Source organism: Hyaena hyaena, unplaced genomic scaffold, assembly GCF_003009895.1.
Source record: "Hyaena hyaena isolate Hyena2069 unplaced genomic scaffold, ASM300989v1 scaffold_38, whole genome shotgun sequence".
In the NCBI taxonomy this organism is placed as follows: domain Eukaryota; kingdom Metazoa; phylum Chordata; class Mammalia; order Carnivora; family Hyaenidae; genus Hyaena; species Hyaena hyaena.
The window spans coordinates 3,250,283-3,271,686 of NW_024080670.1; the positions used below are offsets into that span (position 1 = coordinate 3,250,283).

Below are 21,404 nucleotides of genomic sequence, written 5' to 3' on the forward strand. Positions count from 1 at the left end.
ATTAATAAGTGAAGAAAGAAAACTGAACTTATTGTATTCAATATAATCTCATTGTTGCAAATACAAGTACGCATACGCATATAATAGTAATGATATATACTAATAACAATAACAGATATCTATTTGCACATGCACTGGAAAAATCGGAAAGATTAAACACCAAAGTTAATAGTCATCTCTAGGGAGTAAGATTTATCAAGGATGTTCATGTTCTAAGCCACATAGTGCTATTAAAAACCAGCACACAGTACTTTGTAATCAGAAGAAAAAAACTATTTTAAATGGAGTTTCTATACTTGCAGAAGTTGAGGAAAGGAAGACACAGGGCAGTTGCACGCGCTGGCCTAGAGGCAATCCTAGCACCAAGGCTGACTGCTTGTATGAGCCGCCTCTCTGGCCACAAATCTCGTCCCCACACTGCAGGATCCCCTTCACTTTGTGATGCTGTGAATATAAGCCTGAAATCTCCAAAATTCCAAAACCAAATTTTGGAACCAGAACCAAAAAGTTCTAAAACCCCAAAGTTTTAAAAATAAGTTTGGCACAAACTCCTTTGGTACAAAACTGAAGCCGAAACCAACATGAGAACATTTGCAGGCTTCACAGGTCCCTCTTACAGAATTTACGTTTTGCTGCAAAAGTATTTTTGCTTGATTATGGGGCATTGCTTTCTGAAATCGGAGAAACTCTGAATTCCAAAATACACCTGGAGCCAAGGGTCCTGGATAAGGGATTGTGCCTGTACCGTTGAAGATCTGTGATACGTATTAGTTAACGCCTTCTTTCGAAAACACAAATTCTCTTGGGGCACCTGGGTGGCTGAGTCAGTTGAGTATCCAACTTTGGTTCAGGTCATGATCTCCCCGTTCCGAGCTCTGCCCCTGTGCAGAGCTCTGTACTAATAGCTCGAAGCCTTGGAACCTGCTTCAGATTCTGTGTCTCCCTCTCTCCGCCCCTCCTACCCCGCGTGCGTGCTTGCTCTCTCTCTCTCTCAAAAATAAACAAACATTAAAAACTTTTTAAAAATAAATAAATTAAAAATAGGGGCGCCTGGGTGGCTTAGTCGGTTAAGCGTCCGACTTTCGCTTAGGTCATGATCTCGCGGTTCGTGGGTTCGAGCCCCGCGTCAGGCTCTGTGCTGACTGCCAGCTCAGAGCCCGGAGCCTGTTTCAGTCTGTGACTCCCTCTCTCTCTGACCCTCCCCTGCTCACGCTGTCTCTCTCTCTCTCCTAGAAATAAATAAAACATTAAAAATAAATAAATAAAATAAAATAAAAATAATAATAATAATAATAAAATAATAATAAAAACACTCTCCAGGAAGAGTCACTCACAACGTATGACAAATCTGTCCCCTTGCTTTCCTCCTAAAACCGAGCTGACACCAGCTGCATGGAGAAAAAGGACAAGGCTCTAAGAAGGTTCTGGAGCATGTGACATTTGGGAGAATGGAGCATTCCTGGAGAGGCCCTGAGGAAAGATAAAGCACTAGGATACCTGGAGACCTAAGGAGGAGGATACATCTGAGAGGAGAGCAAGACAAACCTCTACCCAATTCAAACTTCCAACCGCAAAAACAGATCAGATTCTCCTCCTCCTCCCACCTGGCCTGCAAGCCCTTTACCCAGAAACCAACATTGAGGCCTCTACTATTAGTAAATTACTACTTGCAGATGCTAAATAAAAAGCTTTATAGGTAGCCTGGAAACTTAACCTCATTGTTTTTATGGGAAAATGTGGTCTACATTCCAAACAATCAACTTAGGAACAGAGACTCCCTTTTGTAAGTTTCAGAGACAACTGTTCCCTTCAAGGGGAGAGCCCTTCGGAAGTTATTTCACAGGTGGGAAACTCTCCAGACCAGGCCGGATACCAGGCGGAATGGCTACCTTGCAGGAAGCATTGCAACACGGACTAAAGACATACACACACATGTTGTCACCACAATACGCAACCCCAAATCAAAGAAACAAGGCTTCGAACTGAGAGCTGTGTTAACAGTCTCTCCAGCTTCAGAGTCCATCTCTGACAAAGCGGCCACGGGACACATGGGTACCCTACAAGCTCGCTGTACATAAGGTGGAACGATCTAGAATTTTAGAGATGTACCCAAAACCCCCCAAAAGAGTATACTGTATTATCATCTATCATCTAACACTGAGAACCAGCCTACGTGTTCAACCTGTACTACCTTTTATTTATTTATTTTAATGTTTATTCATTTATCAGAGTTGAGGGGGTGAGGCACTCAAAGCAGGGGAGGAGCAGAGAGACAGTATCCGAAGCAGGCTCTGGGCTCCATGCTGTCAGCGCAAAGCCCGATGTGGGGCTTGAACCCACGAACCACAAGATCATGACGGGAGCCGAAGTCCGAAGTTCAACCGACTGAGCCACCCAGGCGCCCCATCCCACCTTTTAAAAGGCCAACAGCAGGGGCGCCTGGGTGGCTTAGTTGGTTAAGCGTCCGACTTTCGCTTAGGTCATGATCTCGCGGTTCGTGGGTTCGAGCCCCGCGTCGGGCTCTGTGCTGACTGCCAGCTCAGAGCCCGGAGCCTGTTTCAGTCTGTGACTCCCTCTCTCTCTGACCCTCCCCTGCTCATGCCGTCTCTCCCTCTCTCTCCTAGAAATAAATAAAACATTTAAAAAAAAAAAATTTAAAAGGCCAACAGCAATCAACGTTTCCAGACTGCCCACCATGTGCCACATTTTGTCTATATCGTCTACAGAACACACACCACGACTCTGTGCAGAAGGTATAACAGCCCATTTTTCTTTTTTTTTTCTAATAATTTTTATTTATTTTTGAGACAGAGCACGAGCAGGGGAGGGGCAAAGAGAGAGAGAGGGAGACACAGAATCTGAAACAGGCTCCAGGCTCTGAGCTGCCAGCTCAGAACCCGATGACAGGCTCGAACCCACGAACCATGAGATCATGACCTGAGCCGAAGTCGGACGTGGTTTTAACCGACTGAGCCACCGAGGCGCCCTCTATTTTTTGTAAAAAAAAAATAAATAAATAAATAAATAAAATAAAAGAGAGAGAATGTGATTTGCTAGGCAGAGCCAGGTCTGCACACCTCTTAAAATCCAAGGTTTTCACCACTACACTGTTGGAGTGAAGTAGTTTTTTCTAACTTGTTCCAAAATGTCCTGTTTCAGACTTCAAAGAGGACTACCCTCCAGGGACCTGGCTCTTTCCAGCCACATAGATACCTTCCCTTTATCTCTGTCAGTGCATCAGTTATCTCCCCAGCCACCCAACTTCAGAGATGTACTCATCTCACTGAGAATTCTGGTCGGCTTGTATCTCTCATGGTCATTACCGGAACTTCTAAAGGCACAGGCACAGAGGTTTTCTACCAAAGGAAGTAAATGTCTGGTTTCGAATGGCCTAACAGACCATGGCCAGCCCTTAGTTAATCTACTGGGGGCAGCAGGGAGGATGAAGGGAAGGCCTTTTTTTCATCTTCAGAATTCCTCCTTCCTGAGACCTTCCCAGGGATCCCCAAATACAAGACAAGGAATATCCGGTGATTTAAGAACATGAGCTGTGTTTGGCCAACCTATGCGCCCCGTCGGAATTTTAAATTCTCTATGGTCAGTCCTTCTCAGCTCGGGAGGGGGCGGCAGGGGACCGCCACCAGCCTTCCCCTTCTCCAGGAAAGCAGGTTTAAGAAGATCCTCTCCTTCCCTAGCACTTGCATCCCAGTTATTGGAGATGAACTAAAGCGACGCCACAGTGACAATAAAAGTTACAGATGGCGAGGCCAGGCTCATGTTGCACAACCAGCTTTTTTTAATCAGCGGTTTACACAACCAAGGGCAGTTTCTCTCTATTAATTTGCAGCCAATGGAAGAAAACTCCACAGCCCGGGCTGCAAGAGGGAGAGAGGGGTAGGAGGGTGCGGAAGAGTCTGGAGAGCGGGTGCAGGCGGGCGCAGGCCCACAGAGCACCGCCCCTCGCCCCCTGGGCAGGGGCGAGTAAAGAAGGCAGCCACCAGAATCACTTTGGCCCCCGGCCCTGGCAGTTTCCCCACCAGCTCCAGAGCGGACTTGGGCACGCGCAGCCCAGATGCGGAAAAAGCCTCCCCTTCCGGCCACATCACTGCCCTCCCAGCCCTCTGGCAGCCGGGGCGCCCCAAGTCCCCGTGTCGCGCTCCAACCCACCGCCCCTTCGCAGCCCCGGGGTCTTGGCCGCCCCGCAGGTCCCAACATTTCTCTCTCGGGGCCCCTCAACCGGCTCCTCCTCGGAGCCCAGCAGCTTCTGCCGCTCGAGTTCCTCCACCTCCCGACCCCCTCTCCCGCCGAGCCCCCCGCCACCACACCCTTTCCCCGAGCCCGCGCCGGGCGCCGCCCCCGCGCCGCCACCCAGGCCGGGCCCGGCCCGTCCTACCTGGCGGCGGCTGCCGCTCGCCCTCAGCCATCTTCCTCTCGCCAGGAGCCGGCCCGGATACCTGCAGTCCCCTCTCCCCTTTCACCCCTGCACCCCCTTCCTTTCCCCGGCTCCACCAGGCGCTCAGAGCTTTCTGAAGAGAACTGAGCACCGGCCGGCTAGAACCGAAAACCGAGAATTAAAGTCACCCGGGTGGAGACGACCGCCATGCTGGTGCGGGGCACTCAGGGAGCATGCCCAGCAACGGCCGGCTCGCGCGAGGGCGCTCACCGGGAGGCAGCGGCCATGTTGGTGCGGGGCACCTGGGAGCATGCGCGCCAAAGGCCCGCTCGCCCTCCTACCAGCCCTCCGTCCGCCCGGCGACGGGAACGCGGCAGCCATGCTTGTGCGGGGCGCTCCCCACCTGTCATCTTTGATCCTATTCCGGAGTATAGTGGCGGACATTCCCTTGTTGACATGGTTGTGTTTTCCTTTCACTCTAAGAGTAGCGTTCAAGGACACCAAACGGACTGAGGGTGCACACTACCGCCTCCAACAGCTGAGAGAACCTCTGGAGGTGGGAGAAGGAGAGCCGGACCGCAGCCTGCGCTTTGCCCCTCTTCCGGGGTTCCACCGCCTCGCGGGGTCTCGGGACCGCTAACTGCGCACTTGGCCCCGCCCCCGGTCAGCCCCGCCCCGCTCCGTGGCCCCGCCCCGGGCTCGCGCCTAGCGGCCCGCGCCCGCGACCGGCTGGTGGCCCCGCCCAAGAGTCCTCCTTCCCGGGGCCACCAGCCCGCGGCCCGCCAGGCCCGGTGGGTGGGCGCCGGGCCGCTTCTCCCCGCTGGCGGCGGTGACTCGGCGACCTTGGCCCAGAGACTGTAGCAAGATACACCGGCGGTGGCGCCGCGGACTTTGCCCAGTGCGAGAAACCGAGCGGACTTTGTGTCCGGGGAAGGGCCGCAAAGATGTTGGCTTTCGCGTCCAGGACAGTGGTGAGTTCGGCCGGGAACCCGGCCTGGCGGGCCCTGGGCGCGGCGGTTGGGCGGTGAGTGGGGCCAGACACGCGGCTGCGCCGGAACGGAGTGACAAGCTGTCGAGGCGACGGGGCCCGGAGGCCACTGTCCTGCCTAGCCAACAGCTGCTGGGGTGGGATCTGCAGGTGGCCTAACCCCGCTTGGAACAGGAGAAGACTGAGGCCCAAGGTCAGAGACCAGATCGAACCCAAATCTCGAGGCGGTAAATTACAGCCACCCGGGAAAGAGAGTGGGGACCCAAGATTCAGCCTGCACCTCCACCCTTAGACCCAGAGCCACGGAGCGCGAAGCCAGGAATGTCTCTGGGAAGGTTGTTCTCTGATTCACACACCTGTCACTCGCTCAGCCCGAGCCATCTCTGCCCAGGCCAGAGCCGCCTCTCCAGCCTCACCCCGTTGGTCACGTCTCCTTGGGCTTATCAAATGGCCCCTTGGGAATTGTGTGTGGCCAGAGAAATTCACGTGGAAGCCTCAAGCTGGGCTGCTCTCAGAGTCCTCTGAACTGGCTGGAGGCTGCAGGTGGCAGCCTGGTGCCCTTCTTCTGCACCAGTCCCTCCCCCACCCCCGTTTTCCGTATCTGCTCCCCCGGGGCAGCCTGGAGCTGGCAGTGCTGTCACTATGATTTGAGTACCTTTTCTGTTTACCCTAAGCATATCTCTGCTTGCATCTCCTGTCTGTCAGGAAGGATGTTTAGTTACTCCTTAGTCCAGAGGGTTGAGGGTACCCATCCGCTGGCCCAGAGACTCTTCCAGGTCTCCCACGACCTGAAGACTCCACTTCACCTTTGCCACCGACACCTGGGCAGTGTCCTCTCCTCCGTCTCACAGACAGTCTCCAGGACCTGCTGGGTGGCCTGATCGCTTTACTGCTGGGAAAAGCAGACACTTGGCCAGAATCCCCTGGCTCGGGTGACTCAAATCTAGCAGAATCCCAAAACTTGCATCCTCCTATGGTTTATGTTTTTAGTGCCTCAAGTCCTTCACTCTTGGCCTCCAGCGGGACAAGCCACGGCTTCCGAAGGACTCCCAAGAGCCCCGGAGGACAAGGGGATGGAGTTTTAGCAGCCACTGTCCACTTAGGGCCCCTTCCCCGCGTCCGCTCCCTCGCGCCACCCCCAGTTTTCAGGTCTGATCTCAGGCTTGTGGTATAACCTCAGTGGCCAGACAGTCTCTGCCTCCAGCCAAGTTTTCATTAAACAGACCTACACAGATTCCAACAGGTGGATTTTTTAATCCCTCCTGGCCTGCCTCCCTGGCACGGGGCCCATGCAGGGAAGAAGGGGGAATGCGTTCCACCTCTCTTCCTGTGCCCGTACCTGCTCCCAGGCCCCCTCACCTGCTCCCTAATCCTCCACTCCTGGAAGCTAGGGAGGGTGCCCATCATGGCCACCGCAGCCATTGCCACTGCCACCTCTGCCACCCCCCTGAATCTTGGCTCTCGTCTTCTCTTTCCAGCCCGGGCAAGTGGCTGCCTCTTGCTAGGTTCTGCTCACCCCCTTGGTAGCACAGTTAGGCTTAGAGGTCCGGTCCAAGGCAGACAGACAGGGCTCAGAACCTCAGTCCTGCCATGGAGGACGGGCAGCAGAAAGAGAAGGTACGGAACCGATCCTCTGCCACTTGCCTACCCACTGCTGCCAGCTCCTTGGATCTCCTGTCTCTCTTTCTGCCTACCTCCAGAGCCTCCCAGACTCTCTCTGCCACCTCTCACCACGCCCCCTCACCCCCGGCCATTCAGCTCTTGCTTGCCCCTGTGTCCCCTCCATCCCCACCCCGCAGACAGGTAAAAACCCAAGCGGCTGTCATCTGGCTCTTTCTGACCTCTTTTTCCCCCTCTTTTTTCTCAACTTAGCAAGGGTGGGCGACAAGGAGGTGGGGACCCCGGGCAGGAGCAGTCGCCTCACTGCTGGCTGGCTGGCTGGCTCAGGGTCCCAGGGCGAGAGAGGCGGGGTCTGGTGTGTGGGCCTCCAGACAGGTGAGAGGCCACTCTCCGCTCTGCCGCCCCCAGCAGATGCCATCCATCCCGACTTGAACCAGTGGCCACACCCCCCTCCCCTAGCCCTACCTGTGTCTGCAGGCCCCAGAGAGGCGGAGACACTGTACAGTTTGAGGGCTGAAAAGCCAGGCGGGTGCCACCCAAGAGGCCAGCTCTGACCCCAAGGATTGGTACATAAGTGCCCAGGACGGTAGCTTTTTAGGATTGAGAGGGCCTTCCAGAGCCAGCCAGAGAATGAGCAGGATGTTCTGCTGTCTGCAGGTAAAGCCCTTGGGCTTCCTCAAGCCCTCCTCCTTGGCGAAGGTTTCCAGCCGCTTCAAGGCGCACCAAGATTCGCTGCCGCGGCTGCCTGTGCCTGCGCTCCAGCAGTCCCTCAACGGTTACCTCAAGGCGCTGCAGCCCATCGTGAGCGAGGAGGAGTGGACCCACACCAAGCAGCTGGTGGAAGAGTTTCAGACCCCCGGGGGCGTAGGGGAGCGTCTGCAGAAGGGGCTGGAGCGCAGGGCCAGGAAGATGGAGAACTGGGTGAGTGGGCTTGGGAAGGCCGGGGATGGGGGGGGGGGGCGGTGTGCCCACAGGGCCCTTGCAGAGGCTTACGAGAGCCTCCCTCGCTGCGGCCTGTGTGTTGCTGGCCTCCCCCCGAATTTTCCAGTACTGGCTGCTCTGGCGCATCCATTTGCGCCCTGCAGCTTCTTGAGCGCCTGCTCTGTGCCTGGCGCCAGGCAGGGCTTCGAGTGAGCAAGAAGAACCCAGTCCGCGGTCCCTTGGGGCTGACGTTGAAGTAGGGTGGGGAGCGAGGAGACGAAACAGGACAGAGTGAGTGGATGAGGGTCTTTCGGGCGGCTGAGTTTGCCAGGAGGAAAGGAGAGGAGAATGGCAGCGATGTGGGGCTGAATGGGCGCGGAGGGCAGGGAGGAGGTGCTGTTGGATCTGGAACAACACAGGGAAAGGTGGCTATGGCCTAGCGCGTTCAGAGACAGAGGCTGGAATTCAGTGCAGTGGCTTGGGGCGGGGGTGGGGCGGGGGCATCAGAGCAGGGAATGTGGCCTGGAGCACCGTGGGAGGGGGCCGGCCGCAGGATGGCTTCAAACCTGGCATTCAGTGGCAGATCCAATCACCTGTCACTCAGGTCCACGCCTATGCTCCAAGCGCTTTCCTGTGGGCAGTCTTACACCTAAACCTAGTTGGAAAGGACCACTCTGACTGCTGGGAGGGAAGCAGGAATGGGGGGAGGCACTCAAGGAGGCTGGCGCCGTGCTCCTCCCTCCCTCCAGGATGTGTTCTAGAGGCAGCACCAGGTAGATGCTGACGGAGAGCAGTCCAGACCTAAAGGGGGTGGCCGAGGGGGGAGCCGGTTCTCCAGGAGAGAACCAGAGCCAGGTTCAGGCCTGTAAAGTGGGAGATGTTCTTCTGAGTGGGGCCTACGGGAGGTGGGAGTCATCAACGGGGGACGGGGTGGGGGGGCATCGTGTACGGAGCCTGGGCAGGCGCTTAGAGTCTGTGGTCTGGCATTGTTAGCCCAGAATTGCTTTTTCCAACAGAAGCTTCAAGCTAAAGGGGCGGAGCTACCCCTTCTCCATGCACAGGGCCCGGCAGATTCTCAGTAGGGGGAATGCCCACGCCTGCAAGGATTTCCTGGGTTTCCCAAACTCTGGTCAGAGGCCCTGACATCCCCAGGGAGTGGGGGCTCCTGGCTGAAGGGCAGCCAGGCTATCCCCAAGGCTGTCCCCAAGTGGAGGGAATTCCTGTCTGCCCCTCCCAGATCCACAGGTGAGGAAGCCGAGGCCCAGAGGGGTAGATTGAAAGCCCAGAGTCACACAGCAGCTCTCAGGGAGGCCCCGGGCTACACAGGAGGGTCTGGCTCACCAGGAGCCCTGTCCTCTGGCCGCAAGTCAGCAGATGGTGGTTGCTCACTGGCCTGCTATGCACCCTGGGCCCATCGTCTTCCCTGTTGCCTGGCCACAGCCCAGCAGTTCCCCAAGGGAAGCCTGTGTGGCAAAGAGGCGCATCCCATTGCTGCTTGAGATGGGACAGAAACACAGGGTGGGTCTGGGCCCCCCCCCCCGCCCCCGGGATTAGAGACCTGCCTGAGAGGGGCGTTTCAAGCACATGCTTGCAAGGGGCAGAGTGAGGGGGATATCACAGTCAGCACGTAAGGCTCAAGGGTCGTAGTTACTTGGGAGTCTGCGCAGCCCCGAGACGGGGGTCTTTAACAGCCTGCCCATGGCTGGTCCCCAGAGAGACTGTTCACCGGATGGAAATGACCCCTTAGGCAGAGGACAGACCACCAGGTGGAGACATGGATTTGGCACCCACATCTTGTCACTAGGGCAGTGATTTATCCTCACAGGGAGCTTTCCCGGAGTCGGCCTTGACCTTGAGATCCGAGGGAGCGTCTGCTCCCCAGTCTGATGCCAACGAAACCAAGGCCAGGGGAGGGCCGGGGTCCCAAGAGCTGTACTGAGCCCTGGGCTCCTGCCTCCCCAGACAGTGTCTGCCTGGGAAGGTCAAATATACATTCATCAGACTTTCACCTGATGTGTCTTTCCCTTTTCTGTCGTTCCTATGTTTTGTCTTTCTAAAAGTACTAAAATCATTGCCGAGGGGCGCCAGGGTGGCTTAGTCGGTTAAGCGTCCGACTTTCGCTTAGGTCATGATCTCGCGGTTCGCGGGTTCGAGCCCCGCGTCGGGCTCTGTGCTGACTGCCAGCTCAGAGCCTGGAGCCTGTTTCAGTCTGTGACTCCCTCTCTCTCTGACCCTCCCCTGCTCATGCTGTCTCTCTCTCTCTCTCTTTCCTAGAAATCAATAAAACATAAAAAAATAAATAAATAAATAAATAAAATAAAATCATTGCCGAAAAGCTTGTAAGATAAAGGAAAGGGATTCACATTTCTGCCTCTTCTCTCACCCCACCCCGCCCCCACCCCCAGGTCTCCTGCCAGTCTTTTTCTTTCTGGAATCTCTTACTTGGCAGTGTTGTCTGATTTCTCTTGCTAATGCTAATTGCCTTAGGGTAAAGGGAAGTGATAAGATTTTGAAGGGGGTGGGAGGCTCTGCTCTGAGCATTCGCTTTGAGAAGCTGTGCTCTATGGAGGGGGCAGAGGGGACCCAGCCCCTTCCCCCCCACCCCCCACCCCCACTACTCACAGGCTGTGGTCCTTTCTCCAGCTGTCCGAGTGGTGGCTCAAAACAGCCTACCTCCAGTACCGCCAGCCCCTGGTCATCTACTCCAGCCCTGGTGTGGCACTGCCCAAGCAGGACTTTGTGGACCTGCAGGGACAGCTCCGGTGAGTGAGTGGCTGCAGCTGGGACAGGGCTCTGGGCATGTCCAGGGCCCTGATGTCGAGTCCCCTGGGAGACTGCAGGGCCCCCAGTTCTGTTCATTACCTTTCATCCCTCCCCACAGCCTTATGGAGCAGGGAGCATCATCCCTATTTCACAGGCAGGGAAACTAAGGCCCAGAGCAATGAAAAGACTTGCCCGAGGTCACCTTTCAGGATGGGCGGAAGCAGGGTCTTCCTGGCCTGAAAGTTTCATAACTGTCACCCACACCGTGGACCGTGTCCCCTCCCTCTCTGTAAGCCTGAAGCTACCCCTCACCTCAGTTCTGACACGTCACCCCCGCCTCTCTGTTCCGCTGGCCCCAGGAGTGACCTTTGTACACAGTCCCCTTTTCCACATTCGGCCATGTCACTTGCCCTGGCCTCTGTTCCAGTACTACCAGGGATAAAAATACCAGTGACAGGGATCTCCTGCCCAAGGACCAGCGACTCAGGGCTGCCACCTGCTTCTCTTAAAGGGACCAGGGCATCCAAGAATTGAGGCTCAGGCTCTAGCCGGGGGTCCCCATGTTGGGAGCCAGGGGGGCAGCCCAGGTGCCAAGCCTGATTGGTGTGGTCCAGACAACCCAAGCGGGAAGGTCAGGTTGAGGGAGGTGACCTGGGAGACACAGAGGCCCCCAAACAGGAAGGTACCTAATCAGAGAGAACAGCCTGAGTCATGGCCCTCCCAATTTTATACTCCCCATCCCCCAAGGTCTCAGGTCCCTCTCTAACTGACGCTTCAGAGAAGGGTGACCTCCTTCCAGGCTCCAGGCTGTGGCTCAGGGCCTCAGGCCCTTTGTGGGGGAAATCAGCCAGTACCAACCAGTAAACCAGCTGTAATCGCACTGCCATTCATCACACCCACATCCTACCAGCACTTGGCCAAAAGCATCTCCCTGGACCCTCTCAGAGCCTCTAGAGATAAGAGAAAGCTGGCTCAGAGGGCAAGCCAGGCCTCAACACAGGTCCTGCGCTTGAACTCCTTCAGGCTTTCTGCAAGCAGTGGGTTCCGGGTGAAGCAATTGGTCTCCTCCCTTGACTAGGTCCTTCCCTTCACCCCACCGGTGTCCCTGACCCTGGCGCTTCCTTTGGGGTGTCCCACCAGGTTCTGATCTCTAATTGGTCCCCCCCCCCCCCCCCCCCCCCCCCCCCCACCGCAGGTTCGCTGCCAAATTCATTGAGGGCGTGTTGGATTTCAAAGCCATGATTGACAGGTGGGCGGCCCGCCCCTGCCCCGCCCCCCCCATTACTGCAGCCACTCCAGGCTGAGCCCAGGGCTTCCAGTGTCTCCCTGTGGCCCACAGGTGTTGGGCAGGTCCAGGTCCCGGCCGCTTTCCCTTCCTGTGGGCCCAGCCTCTGTTGGGGTTGGGGAGACAGACTGGGGATTGGGACACCGAGGTCCTCTGCTCCAGCTGCCTGCTGGGACTGCCTCCTGGTGACACTGTCGGAGCCAAAGACGACCCCAGGGGCTGACTCGCTGCCTCCCCTCTTCCTTGGCTAACTGAAGCTCCGGGGAGGAAGGGAGTTTCCAGGGCAACTCACAAGCTGGGGGGCCCCAGCCCAGCCCTGACCGCCCCCCCTCCCCCCGGCCCCCACTGAGTGCCGTGGTAGGGACACTGCTTGCGTGAGCCCCTTCTCGACCTGGCCCGGCCCCCGACCGTGCCCAGCAGCAGCCCCCCGGTGGTCTTGTCCTCCTCCCTGCTTGGCTGCCTGGTGGCCCCCTCACTGTCCCTCTGCCCCCGCAGCGAGACCCTGCCCGTGGAGTACCTGGGGGGGAAGCCGCTGTGCATGAACCAGTACTATCAGATCCTGTCCTCCTGCCGCGTGCCGGGCCCCAAGCAGGACTCGGTCATCAGCTTCAGCAAGACCAAGAAGCCGCCCATGCACATCACCGTGGTGCACAACTACCAAGTGCGTGGGCTTCCGGCCCCTCCCCCTCCCCCCACTTCGGCAGGGGAGGAGGGGGCAGGGCCAAGAGTCAGCCCCCCCCCCCCAGGCCCCAGGCCCCAGGGCATCTGTACTGAGGTCCTGAAGTCCTGAGGGCAGCCCGGAGGGGCCACAGGCTCTCCCCAGCCTGGGGAGAGCGGTGCACGGACCCTCTCCCCTCTCGCACTTGTGACCTGGCTCATCCCTCTGCAGGGCCTGGACAGACGCAGGCTGCGACTTCTGGGCTGCCAGGGCCAGGAGGAGGCTGGGGTGGGAGGTGACTGCTGCCTGCCTGAGACACCCCCCCCTCCCCCCCGCCTCCCTTCTCTCCGCTTGCCCTGCCCGGCTAGTTTTTTGAGCTGGACGTGTACCACAGCGATGGGACACCCCTGACGTCGGACCAGATCTTTGTGCAGCTGGAGAAGATCTGGAACTCGTCACTGCAGACCAACAAAGAGCCCGTGGGCATCCTCACCTCCAACCACCGCAACTCCTGGGCCAAGGCTTACAGCACCCTCATCAAAGGTGCCCCTGGGTGGGGTGGAAGAAGGAAGAGAGGCCCACATCCTGGCCTCTGCCCATACCAGGCCCCGGGCGGCCACATTTCTCACCGAATCCTCTCAGCTCAGAGCGGGTGCTGTTGGCCCATTTCACGGATTGGGGAACTGAGGCTTGGTTGGGTTTAGTTTCCCTGTAGTAAGTAGCAGGTTACAGTAAGAGTCCAAGCCCTCTGGCTGCGGACCTCACCTCTGCCTCTACATTCCCTCCAGATCCTTTGTTGGTCAGGGGCATCGCCCCTAGAGCCGAGCCCCTGTGCTGGATCCCTGCCCATTGTGCTGGCTCTGCATGTGACCTGGGGCTTCAGTTTCCTCATGGTTTTTTTTTTTGAGTTATTGAATTTTTTTTAGTAATCTCTACACCCAGGGTGAGGCTTGGGATCACAACCCCGAGATCAGGAGTCACATGCTCTTCCGATTGAGCCAGGCAGGCGCCCCTCTGTTTCCTCATTTCTGACGTGGGTCCACTACTGGGCGCCGGCTCGTGGAGCGCTAGGGGGTACAGGCCCCCCCCCCCATTGCAAGGCAGCTATGCTCACCACCATGCCACCAATGCTCCAGGGCCCTGTTGAGTGTAGAGCTCCAAAGCCCTCGCCCAGCACCAGGTGCATGCTCTGGAAGCTTCCATCCGAGGCTTCCCCAGGCTTGACATTCGCCCCCATCCCGCACCCCTCCCCCATGCCTCCACAGACAAGGTGAACCGGGAGTCAGTTCGCTCCATCCAGAAGAGCATCTTCACCGTGTGCCTGGATGCACCCATGCCCCGGGTCTCAGACGATGTGTACCGCAGTCACGTGGCCGGCCAGATGCTGCACGGGGGTGGTGGCAAGCTCAACAGCGGCAATCGCTGGTTCGACAAGACGCTGCAGGTGTGGACCCGGCGGAGACCTGACACCCCCGCAGGACGCACACCCAAACTTAGCCCACTTGGGACTTCCTGCCCCCGGCCCGGGCGTCCCTGGCCTCCCAGCTAGTAAAGCAGGTGGGAAGTCAGCAGGTGGACGCGGCTGTAATTAACCAGGCAGTCAGCCTGTCATTACTGGGCCCAGCCCAGAAACCGCTGTCACCTCTTCTGCACATCAGAGAGAGCTAGGATGCGGGGCCAGGCAGAGCGGCACGGTCGTGGCCCTGACTTTCCCGCTCTGCACCTGTAAAATGACTCAGGGACTCAGTGAGATCTGTGAGTATGGGACGTGCTTGCTGTGGCCTGAAATGGGCCTGAGGCCCCTGGTGAGTATTAGTTGTTATTAATAATAACAATAATAAAGTCAGCATAACCCCTGAGATGGCTTCGGTGAGGCCCTTCCCACGGGACCCAACCAGCAGAGTGTGGCTCCAGGGACCGGGGGCTGATGGGTCCCGTCCCCTTCTCTAGTTCATCGTGGCCGAAGACGGCTCCTGCGGGCTTGTTTATGAGCACGCGGCGGCGGAGGGGCCCCCCATCATTGCCCTTGTGGACCACGTCATTGAGTTCACGTGAGTGTGCTTGTCCCACCCTCCACATGGTTCCCGAGCTCCTGGTGACAGGAGACAGTTGTGGGGGAACGCCATTCTCCCTTGTGCCAGGGAAGGCTTCAAAGGAAGACAGAAGAAGGCAGGGGTTTAGAGCCCATCTGACCTGGTTTGAGTTCTGGCTCTGCCGCTCCCCAGCTCCATGACCTTGGACAAGTCCCTTTCCCTCTCCAGGCCCCCTCCGTGTGTGGTCCCTTAGAGGCTGGAGTGAAGGCAGTTTTCTAAACCCAGAGTCTCCCCAGGCTGGCTCCCTCTGGCCTCAGGAACCCGTGCCCTGCACCTCAGTCCCGGGGATGGAGCCAGGGACCCCTGAGGCCCCAGCATAAGCCTGAGGCCCCCATGTCCTATGCAGGAAGAAACCCGAGCTGGTGCGGTCCCCCATGGTGCCCCTGCCCATGCCCAAGAAGCTGCGGTTCAACATCACCCCTGAGATCAAGAGCGACATTGAAAAGGCCAAGCAGAATCTCAGCATGTAAGTGCGGTGCAGTTGGGCGAGTTGAGTCGGGGGAAGGAGCCGGGCCCCTTGTTCCCGGGGACTGCCGTTGCACCTGGCTGGCTCTGAGACTGCTTCAGGGGTTGGCTGGGGCCACCTGGTGCCCCCTCCTCACCCACCTCTCTCCCACCCCCCAGCATGATCCAGGACCTGGACATCATGGTGATGGTATTCCACCATTTTGGGAAGGACTTCCCCAAGTCGGAGAAGCTGAGCCCGGACGCCTTCATCCAGATGGCACTACAGCTGGCCTACTACAGGTGCGCCCCGCCTCGCCTGCCCACGACCTGGGGCTGGAGGGGGGGGGCACCTCCCAGGGGTGCGCTCAGCCCCCTCTCCCACCCAGGATCTACAATCAGGCATGTGCCACGTACGAGAGCGCCTCCCTGCGTATGTTTCACCTGGGCCGCACCGACACCATCCGCTCCGCTTCCACAGACTCCCTGACCTTCGTCAAAGCCATGGATGACGCCAGCGTGTCGGTGAGAGGGCTGGGGTGAGGGCAGGCAAGCTGGCCTTGAGCCATCTCCCTTCCTGTGTGTTCTGTCAGTGCACATTGATTGAGCGCCTACTGTATTCCCCCGTGGAGTCATGAATTTGGCCCTGACCCTGAGCTTCCTGGCAGCCAAAGGCATAAAGACGTTCACTCATCAGCAGGGAGCATCTGCCTACATCTCAGGCCTTGGCTGAGGACTGACCGGAGGGATGGGCGGGCCGGATGGGGGGGCCGGCAGTTTGGGCTCCTGCTCTCAGAGAGTTCGGATCTTAGTGCCGGGCAGAGCGGGCCACCCCGGGCGGGCAGCAGGAACAGAGAAGGAACACACACTTCAACTACCCCGCCCCTCTTAGGAGCACCAGAAAGTGGAGCTGCTGCGGAAGGCCGTGCAAGCCCACCGAGCCTACACAGACCAGGTGAGTGAGCCCCTGCTGTCCCTGTGTGCTTGACCCTTGTCGTCTCCCAGCCGTCCATCTCCCCGTCTGTCCCAGCAGCCGCTCACCCTTGGCGCGAGCCACCCCTCCCCAAACCATGGGGCACCCGGAGGAAGGCCGAATATCCCCATTTTAAAGCTGGAGAAACTGAGACTGAGCCCAGTGGCTTTGGTGGTCCCACGTTCGCCTCTGCGTCGTGTGTCATGCTCTCTCCTCGGTGGCCCCAGAGCCCCGGGTGCTGAGGGTTTGCGTGGTCTGTCCGACAGCGGGGTTCCTGGCCTCTGACGGCTTGGGCTGCAGTCAGGGACGGGAGGTCTAGGTTCCCATCTGGCTCTGAGCACCTGTGTGTCAGGCCCTGCCCATGTCACATACAGAGGTCCGTTTTGATGTCACTGCTACCCCGGGAGGGGAATTCAGTACCCATCCCCATTCTGCAGATGAAGACCCTGAGACTCCCAAGTGACCGGCCAAGGCCCCGTAGCCAGGATGGGGCCAGGCCACCCAGCTGCAGGCCTGTGTTCTTAAAGGCTACACTGCCCCTCCCTGGGCAGGTCCCCGAGCCTCAGTTTCCCCATCTGAGAAGTGAGGGCTCTCCTGCCTAGACCCTCTGGTCTCGTGACTCCGAGGCACCACTACATGGAAGGGGGGTTGCTGCCGCAGGCTTTTCGGGAAGGCAGGGACGCCCCCGTCAGCCCCTGCGGCTGACGGTCCCCTCCCACAGGCTATCCGCGGGGAGGCATTTGACCGGCACCTGCTGGGCCTGAAGCTGCAGGCCATTGAGGACCTGGTGAGCATGCCTGACATCTTCATGGACACGTCCTACGCCATCGCTATGCACTTCAACCTCTCCACCAGCCAGGTGGGTCACTGGCCCGGAGCCATCTGGCTTCTCCTGCCCCTGCCCACCTGCCCAGGTGCCCCAGGGTGGGACAGAACAGACCCAGCTGCGGAGTACTCAGGGTCAGGGGCGCCTCAAGGGGGGAGCAACTAAAGCTCCCTCGGGAGTGGCGAGGAGGGCCCCCCAGAGGGTGGTCCCAGAACTGCACCCCCAGGAGGAGGAGTAACCTGCCGGCTGGAGAAGGGGAGAGCGTACCTCAGGCGGGGCACAGCGGAAACAGGGAAGGGCAGGCTGGCTGCCCCACGGGGTGGGACAAGAGCCTTAGTCCCATGCCGTCCCCAGGTCCCTGCCAAGACAGACACAGTCATGTTCTTCGGGCCCGTGGTCCCCGACGGCTATGGCGTTTGCTACAACCCCATGGAGACTCACATCAACTTCTCCGTGTCGGCCTACAACAGCTGCGCGGAGACAAACGCCGCCCGCCTGGCGCACTACCTGGAGAAGGCTCTCCTGGACATGCGCGCTCTGCTCCAGCACCACCCTCGGGCCAAGCTGTGAGCGCCCTGTGCTCAGGCCTGCTGGTGTCCCGGCCCAGCTGCCACCGGGGCTGGGCAGCCCACCAGGGTTCCACCCCTCCGGCTCCCTACCGTCCCCCACCCCTGCCCCGGGCCCCGCAGATCTGCCTGAGCCAGGGATGGACGGCATCCCCAGCGGGGCCTGCAGGCCCGAGCCAGTGCCTTCCGTGGAGCTCAGAGCCTAAGCAGGACATCGGACCCAGGTGTCGGGTGTGTCCCCCCAGGAGCCTTCCTGCGGGGACAGGAACCAGAAGAGCCTGTCCCTGTCCCTCCCCAGATTAGCAGACTGGGAAGACTGGGAAGTCCTTTTCTTGCGAGCTCGGCTCTCGCCAGCCTCCACCCCTGCCCTCTGCACTGCTGAGCTGGTGTCTGTACCCCAATCGCCATCCCCAGGCTCCCAAGGATCTAGAGACAGGACTATCGGGGGCTCTAGCCTTCCCCAGGGCCAAGGGCAGGGTGCAAGGTGTGCTGGTAAGCGAAGCCCAAGGCCTTGCCTCCGCCCGCCCTGCGCGGCAGCATGACCTCCCCCTGCCGCACTCTTTCGGATGGTGTGGCCCGGGGGCCCCAGCTCGCCCGCTTCCGTTCAGCTCGACTCCTGAGCCACTTTCATGGTTGTGTCACAGTAACACGCGAGGTGATTAATAAAGGGGAATTTGTCAGCGAAGAGGTGTTTCAGCCGAGGGGGCAGGCAACGTGGGGCACACGCCTGGCTTTGCCTTCTCTCAGCATCCCCTGCATCTGGGAGCCGTTGTCCAAGCAGCCAGTGGGTCCAAAGGCTCCCAGAGCGGCCAGGAGGAGGGTCCTGGGGCTTAGGCCATGGAGCCACGGGCCAGTGCCACCCGCAGGGCGCTTGACCAGGAAGGGCACCAGACCCGGGGCTGCAGTCTCCACAGACGTGGGCCTCCCTGTCCCAGAGGCTGTGAGTGAGAACGACCCTCCCCAGGAACCGTGGGGTGTTGGGTGAGGCGGTGTGTAGCTGACTCTCCAGGCTGCCACCCCCACGCGCCACCAACGGTGGTGGCCAGGCAGCCTTGCTCACCCTGGTCCTGCCCCGGGGGGCCACCTGGATACCAGGTCACACAGTCTAGCCAATCAGAGCCCTGTACGTGCCCCTGACCTCCCACACCCAGCAGGCCCGGGGTGTCCTGCCCCCATCGAGTAGGCTATTTGTGGAGAGAAGTCTCTCCCTCCAGGGGATACTGGCCCTAAGGAAGGCACGTGGGGACCCTCAGAGCAGGAGGCCAAGGGGGTGAGGATGGGAGAGGCCACTGAGCCTGGGGATGAGGTGACCCAGCTGACTTGTGACAGTCACGTGAGGGTGGAGGCCTGTGGTCTTCTCCATTTTCAGATGAGGAAACTGAAGCTCAGAGAGGCTCAGGTCACCAGGCCACTAAATGGCAGAGCAGAGGTTCCCAGGGGAGCCCCTGTAGCCTAGCCCAGCCCGCAGCCCCAACACCACACCCAGTCAGACAACCCAGGGCCATGGGCGGAGAAAGGAGCAGGCTGTGGGTGGCAACCGGCCCAGACCCGAACCCATGAGCTAGTCGTGAAGGACAGAGGGCCCCGGCCTAGGAGGCACAGGGAGGCACCAGCTGGACTGAGGCACTGACTGGGTGGAACTCACGGCCACACAAGGGTGGGGACTGAGTCCTGTTCTCTGATGAGGCTGAGGGAGGGCATGCTCCTTTGCCCCAAGTCCCCGGGGAGGGGGGGGGCCGAGATGATGGGAGTGGTTGTTGCCCTGGGCCTGGCCTCTCCTCAGGCCCCCAGGGCCAGCAAGGTGGGGCAATGCCAAGGGAAGGGGTGCGGGAGTGCCCTCTCAGGGCCCCGAACTAGAAGACCTGGGAGAGAATTCCCCAGCACGCTGCCTCTGCCCTGCCACTGGGGCGCTTAGGCTGGCCCTTGACCTTGCTGTGCCTGGGCGTCCTCATCTATACAGTGGGAGGGGTGCTGCTCCCTCTGGGGGCTGCTGGGACTCGCAGGAGCTGAGAGTACCAGGTGAGCCCTGCCCAGGGCGGCAGGGGCGCAGGGGGAGTGAGCCAAGCCGAGGATGGCGCCCCGACAGACGCCCGGGACTCCGGAGGCTCAAGTGCTAATAAGAACTGCATATAAAGCAAGACCTCGCTCCCCCAAAGCTGTCCTTCAGGGGTGAGGGCATCCCCTTGCGTTTGAGAGGTTACAGGCCTCGTGCTACAGAGGCTCCCTCAGTTTTCTAGAGCCAAAAAGTACTGGTTGGGGAAGACACGGTTAGCATAGACACCCCACCCCAGTGTCATGCGGGACGCATGGAAGTCCCCTGGGGGAGGGGGGAGGTAAATCACCCACTTCTACAGGATCGAGGTGTTAAATCCACCTGTCTAGATGTTACACCAGTAGGCACTCGCATCTTGGGAAACAAATTCAAGGACAACATCAGGCGCTTAGCCAGCAGACTCACAGCACTGTGGGCCCCCCCCCCCCCCCACGCTGGGAGCCAGCAGACCCTGAGGCTAATGAAGCATATAAAGAACTTGGCTTTGCGGGTGGTGGCGGGACTTTTTGTGGTTTGTTTGTATTTGCAAAATACGAGTGAAAAAGGACAGCTGTAAGTATATCTTGTGCAATAACACATCATTAAATTTGAACACGGAAGATAATGAATGAACGACGCTCACTTGGTTTTCTGCCTAGATCCCTAAAAGTTTGTCCAGGTTGGCACGAACTTGGTTTGGGCTCTCTTCCCTGGGAAAGGGCGGGGACTGGAGCCTGCCAGGTGAGGCGAGTCCGGGGGCCAGGGGAACACGTGGCTTTCTCCCCAGACAGTAAGGAGGGAGTTTTAGGAAGATGCCGAGGAATGGGTTGAGGGGGCCTGGCTGGGCTGGGGATGGGGGGGCTGAATGGGGAGGCTTCACTGCCTCCAGGGAGGGCCCGGCCAGTGGCGGGAGACCGACATTTCATTTCAAACATGTTAATAGAGTAGAGTTGGTGAGGCTTGGGGACTGGACTGAAGGGGACAAGGAGGGGTAGGGCTGCCCGAAGACGGGGATGGTATGCAGAGACGGGGCGTGGGGAGGGCTGTCGAGGGGAGTGAAGGCAGCAAGTCCACTTGGGACTCAGGGACCCCAGGACTGGTCAGCCCCTTTCCTCTCTCTGGATGTCACTCCTGTCCTCTAGCTTGGTTCTCTTCAACTGAGTCTACGTCTATTGGGTTCTTGTTTCTCAGCTAGTGTTTTTTTATTTAAGAAGTTTTTTTAAGGTTTCTTCATTTTTGACAGAGAGAGAGAGAGCATGCACGCACGCACAAGTGGGGGAGGCAGAGAGAGAGAGAGAGAGAGAGAGAGAGAGAATCTGAAGCAGGCTCCAGGCTCCCAGCTGACAGCACAGAGCCGGATGCAGGGCTCGAACCCACAAACCAAGAGATCATGACCTGAGCCGAGGTTGGACGCTTAACCGACTGAGCCACCCAGGCGCCCTTCTTTTATTTTCAGGTTTTTAAAAATTCATTTAAAAATCTGCCAGAGCTCACTTTAGTTTCCTGTTCCGTACAGATTACTTTAAGTTAGCCTTTTATTTCCTTAAAACAGGAAAGACAATTTAGCCTGTGCCTGCTCGTTCCAGCGCCACGCAGGTGTTTACGGGTCTGCCTCCGTGGCCTGCTTCCCGCTGGTTCTCAGTCACAGGGCTGTGACTTTTGTACCTGGGTCACCTCGCTCTAGAGCTTGTGCACCACAGATATAAAACTATTCCCACCAGCAAGTCTGGGGTGAAGCTTCCTCCGGAGACCTGCTTCCTCCTGCCGCGCACCCGGGGGAGGCCGCGGGAACCGAACTAAAGGTTCTGCGAACCCGGTGGGGACCCCGCCCCCGCCTCCAAG

The 21,404-nt window shown here is 58.6% G+C and overlaps 2 protein-coding genes across 5 annotated transcripts in view; one reads left to right on the top strand and one right to left on the bottom strand.

Moving 5' to 3' along the window:
• Positions 1–4,965, bottom strand: part of PTPA (protein phosphatase 2 phosphatase activator) — a 31,859-nt gene extending 26,894 nt beyond the window's left edge. Inside the window, exon 1 of one of the 2 annotated variants that reach the window (XM_039229601.1) lies at positions 4,797–4,965. In XM_039229601.1, coding sequence (XP_039085532.1) covers positions 4,797–4,851 — 55 coding nt within the window. In that variant the 5' untranslated portion in view covers positions 4,852–4,965. Of the gene's footprint in view, positions 1–4,393; positions 4,680–4,796 lie in introns of those variants that run through there. The other variant, XM_039229602.1, reaches the window with a different exon arrangement.
• A 157-nt stretch (positions 4,966–5,122) lies between these two features.
• CRAT (carnitine O-acetyltransferase) lies at positions 5,123–18,215 on the top strand. Of its 3 annotated transcripts, XM_039229684.1 has the most exons (16): positions 5,123–5,364; positions 5,532–5,716; positions 6,860–6,998; positions 7,659–7,922; positions 10,566–10,684; positions 11,881–11,934; positions 12,466–12,631; positions 12,997–13,171; positions 13,894–14,072; positions 14,579–14,679; positions 15,068–15,187; positions 15,346–15,468; positions 15,555–15,690; positions 16,058–16,120; positions 16,860–16,997; positions 17,319–18,215. In XM_039229684.1, exons 3-16 carry the CDS (start codon positions 6,972–6,974, stop codon positions 17,532–17,534), a joined length of 1,881 nt encoding a protein of 626 aa, XP_039085615.1. In that variant the 5' UTR covers positions 5,123–5,364; positions 5,532–5,716; positions 6,860–6,971; the 3' UTR covers positions 17,535–18,215. The 3 variants fall into 3 exon arrangements, with proteins under 3 accessions (XP_039085615.1, XP_039085614.1, XP_039085613.1); XM_039229683.1 differs by lacking the exon at positions 5,532–5,716; XM_039229682.1 differs by lacking the exons at positions 5,532–5,716; positions 6,860–6,998 and having other exon boundaries at positions 5,124–5,364.
• The last annotated feature ends 3,189 nt before the right edge of the window (positions 18,216–21,404 follow it).

Bases quoted from the DNA above. Each gene is read 5' to 3' on its own strand.
- CRAT (XM_039229684.1), top strand. From the start codon at position 6,972: ATGGAGGACGGGCAGCAGAAAGAGAAG. The intron at 13,172-13,893 runs GTGCCCCTGGGT...ATGCCTCCACAG, and splicing joins TTACAGCACCCTCATCAAAG to ACAAGGTGAACCGGGAGTCA. The intron at 14,073-14,578 runs GTGTGGACCCGG...CCCCTTCTCTAG, and splicing joins GGTTCGACAAGACGCTGCAG to TTCATCGTGGCCGAAGACGG.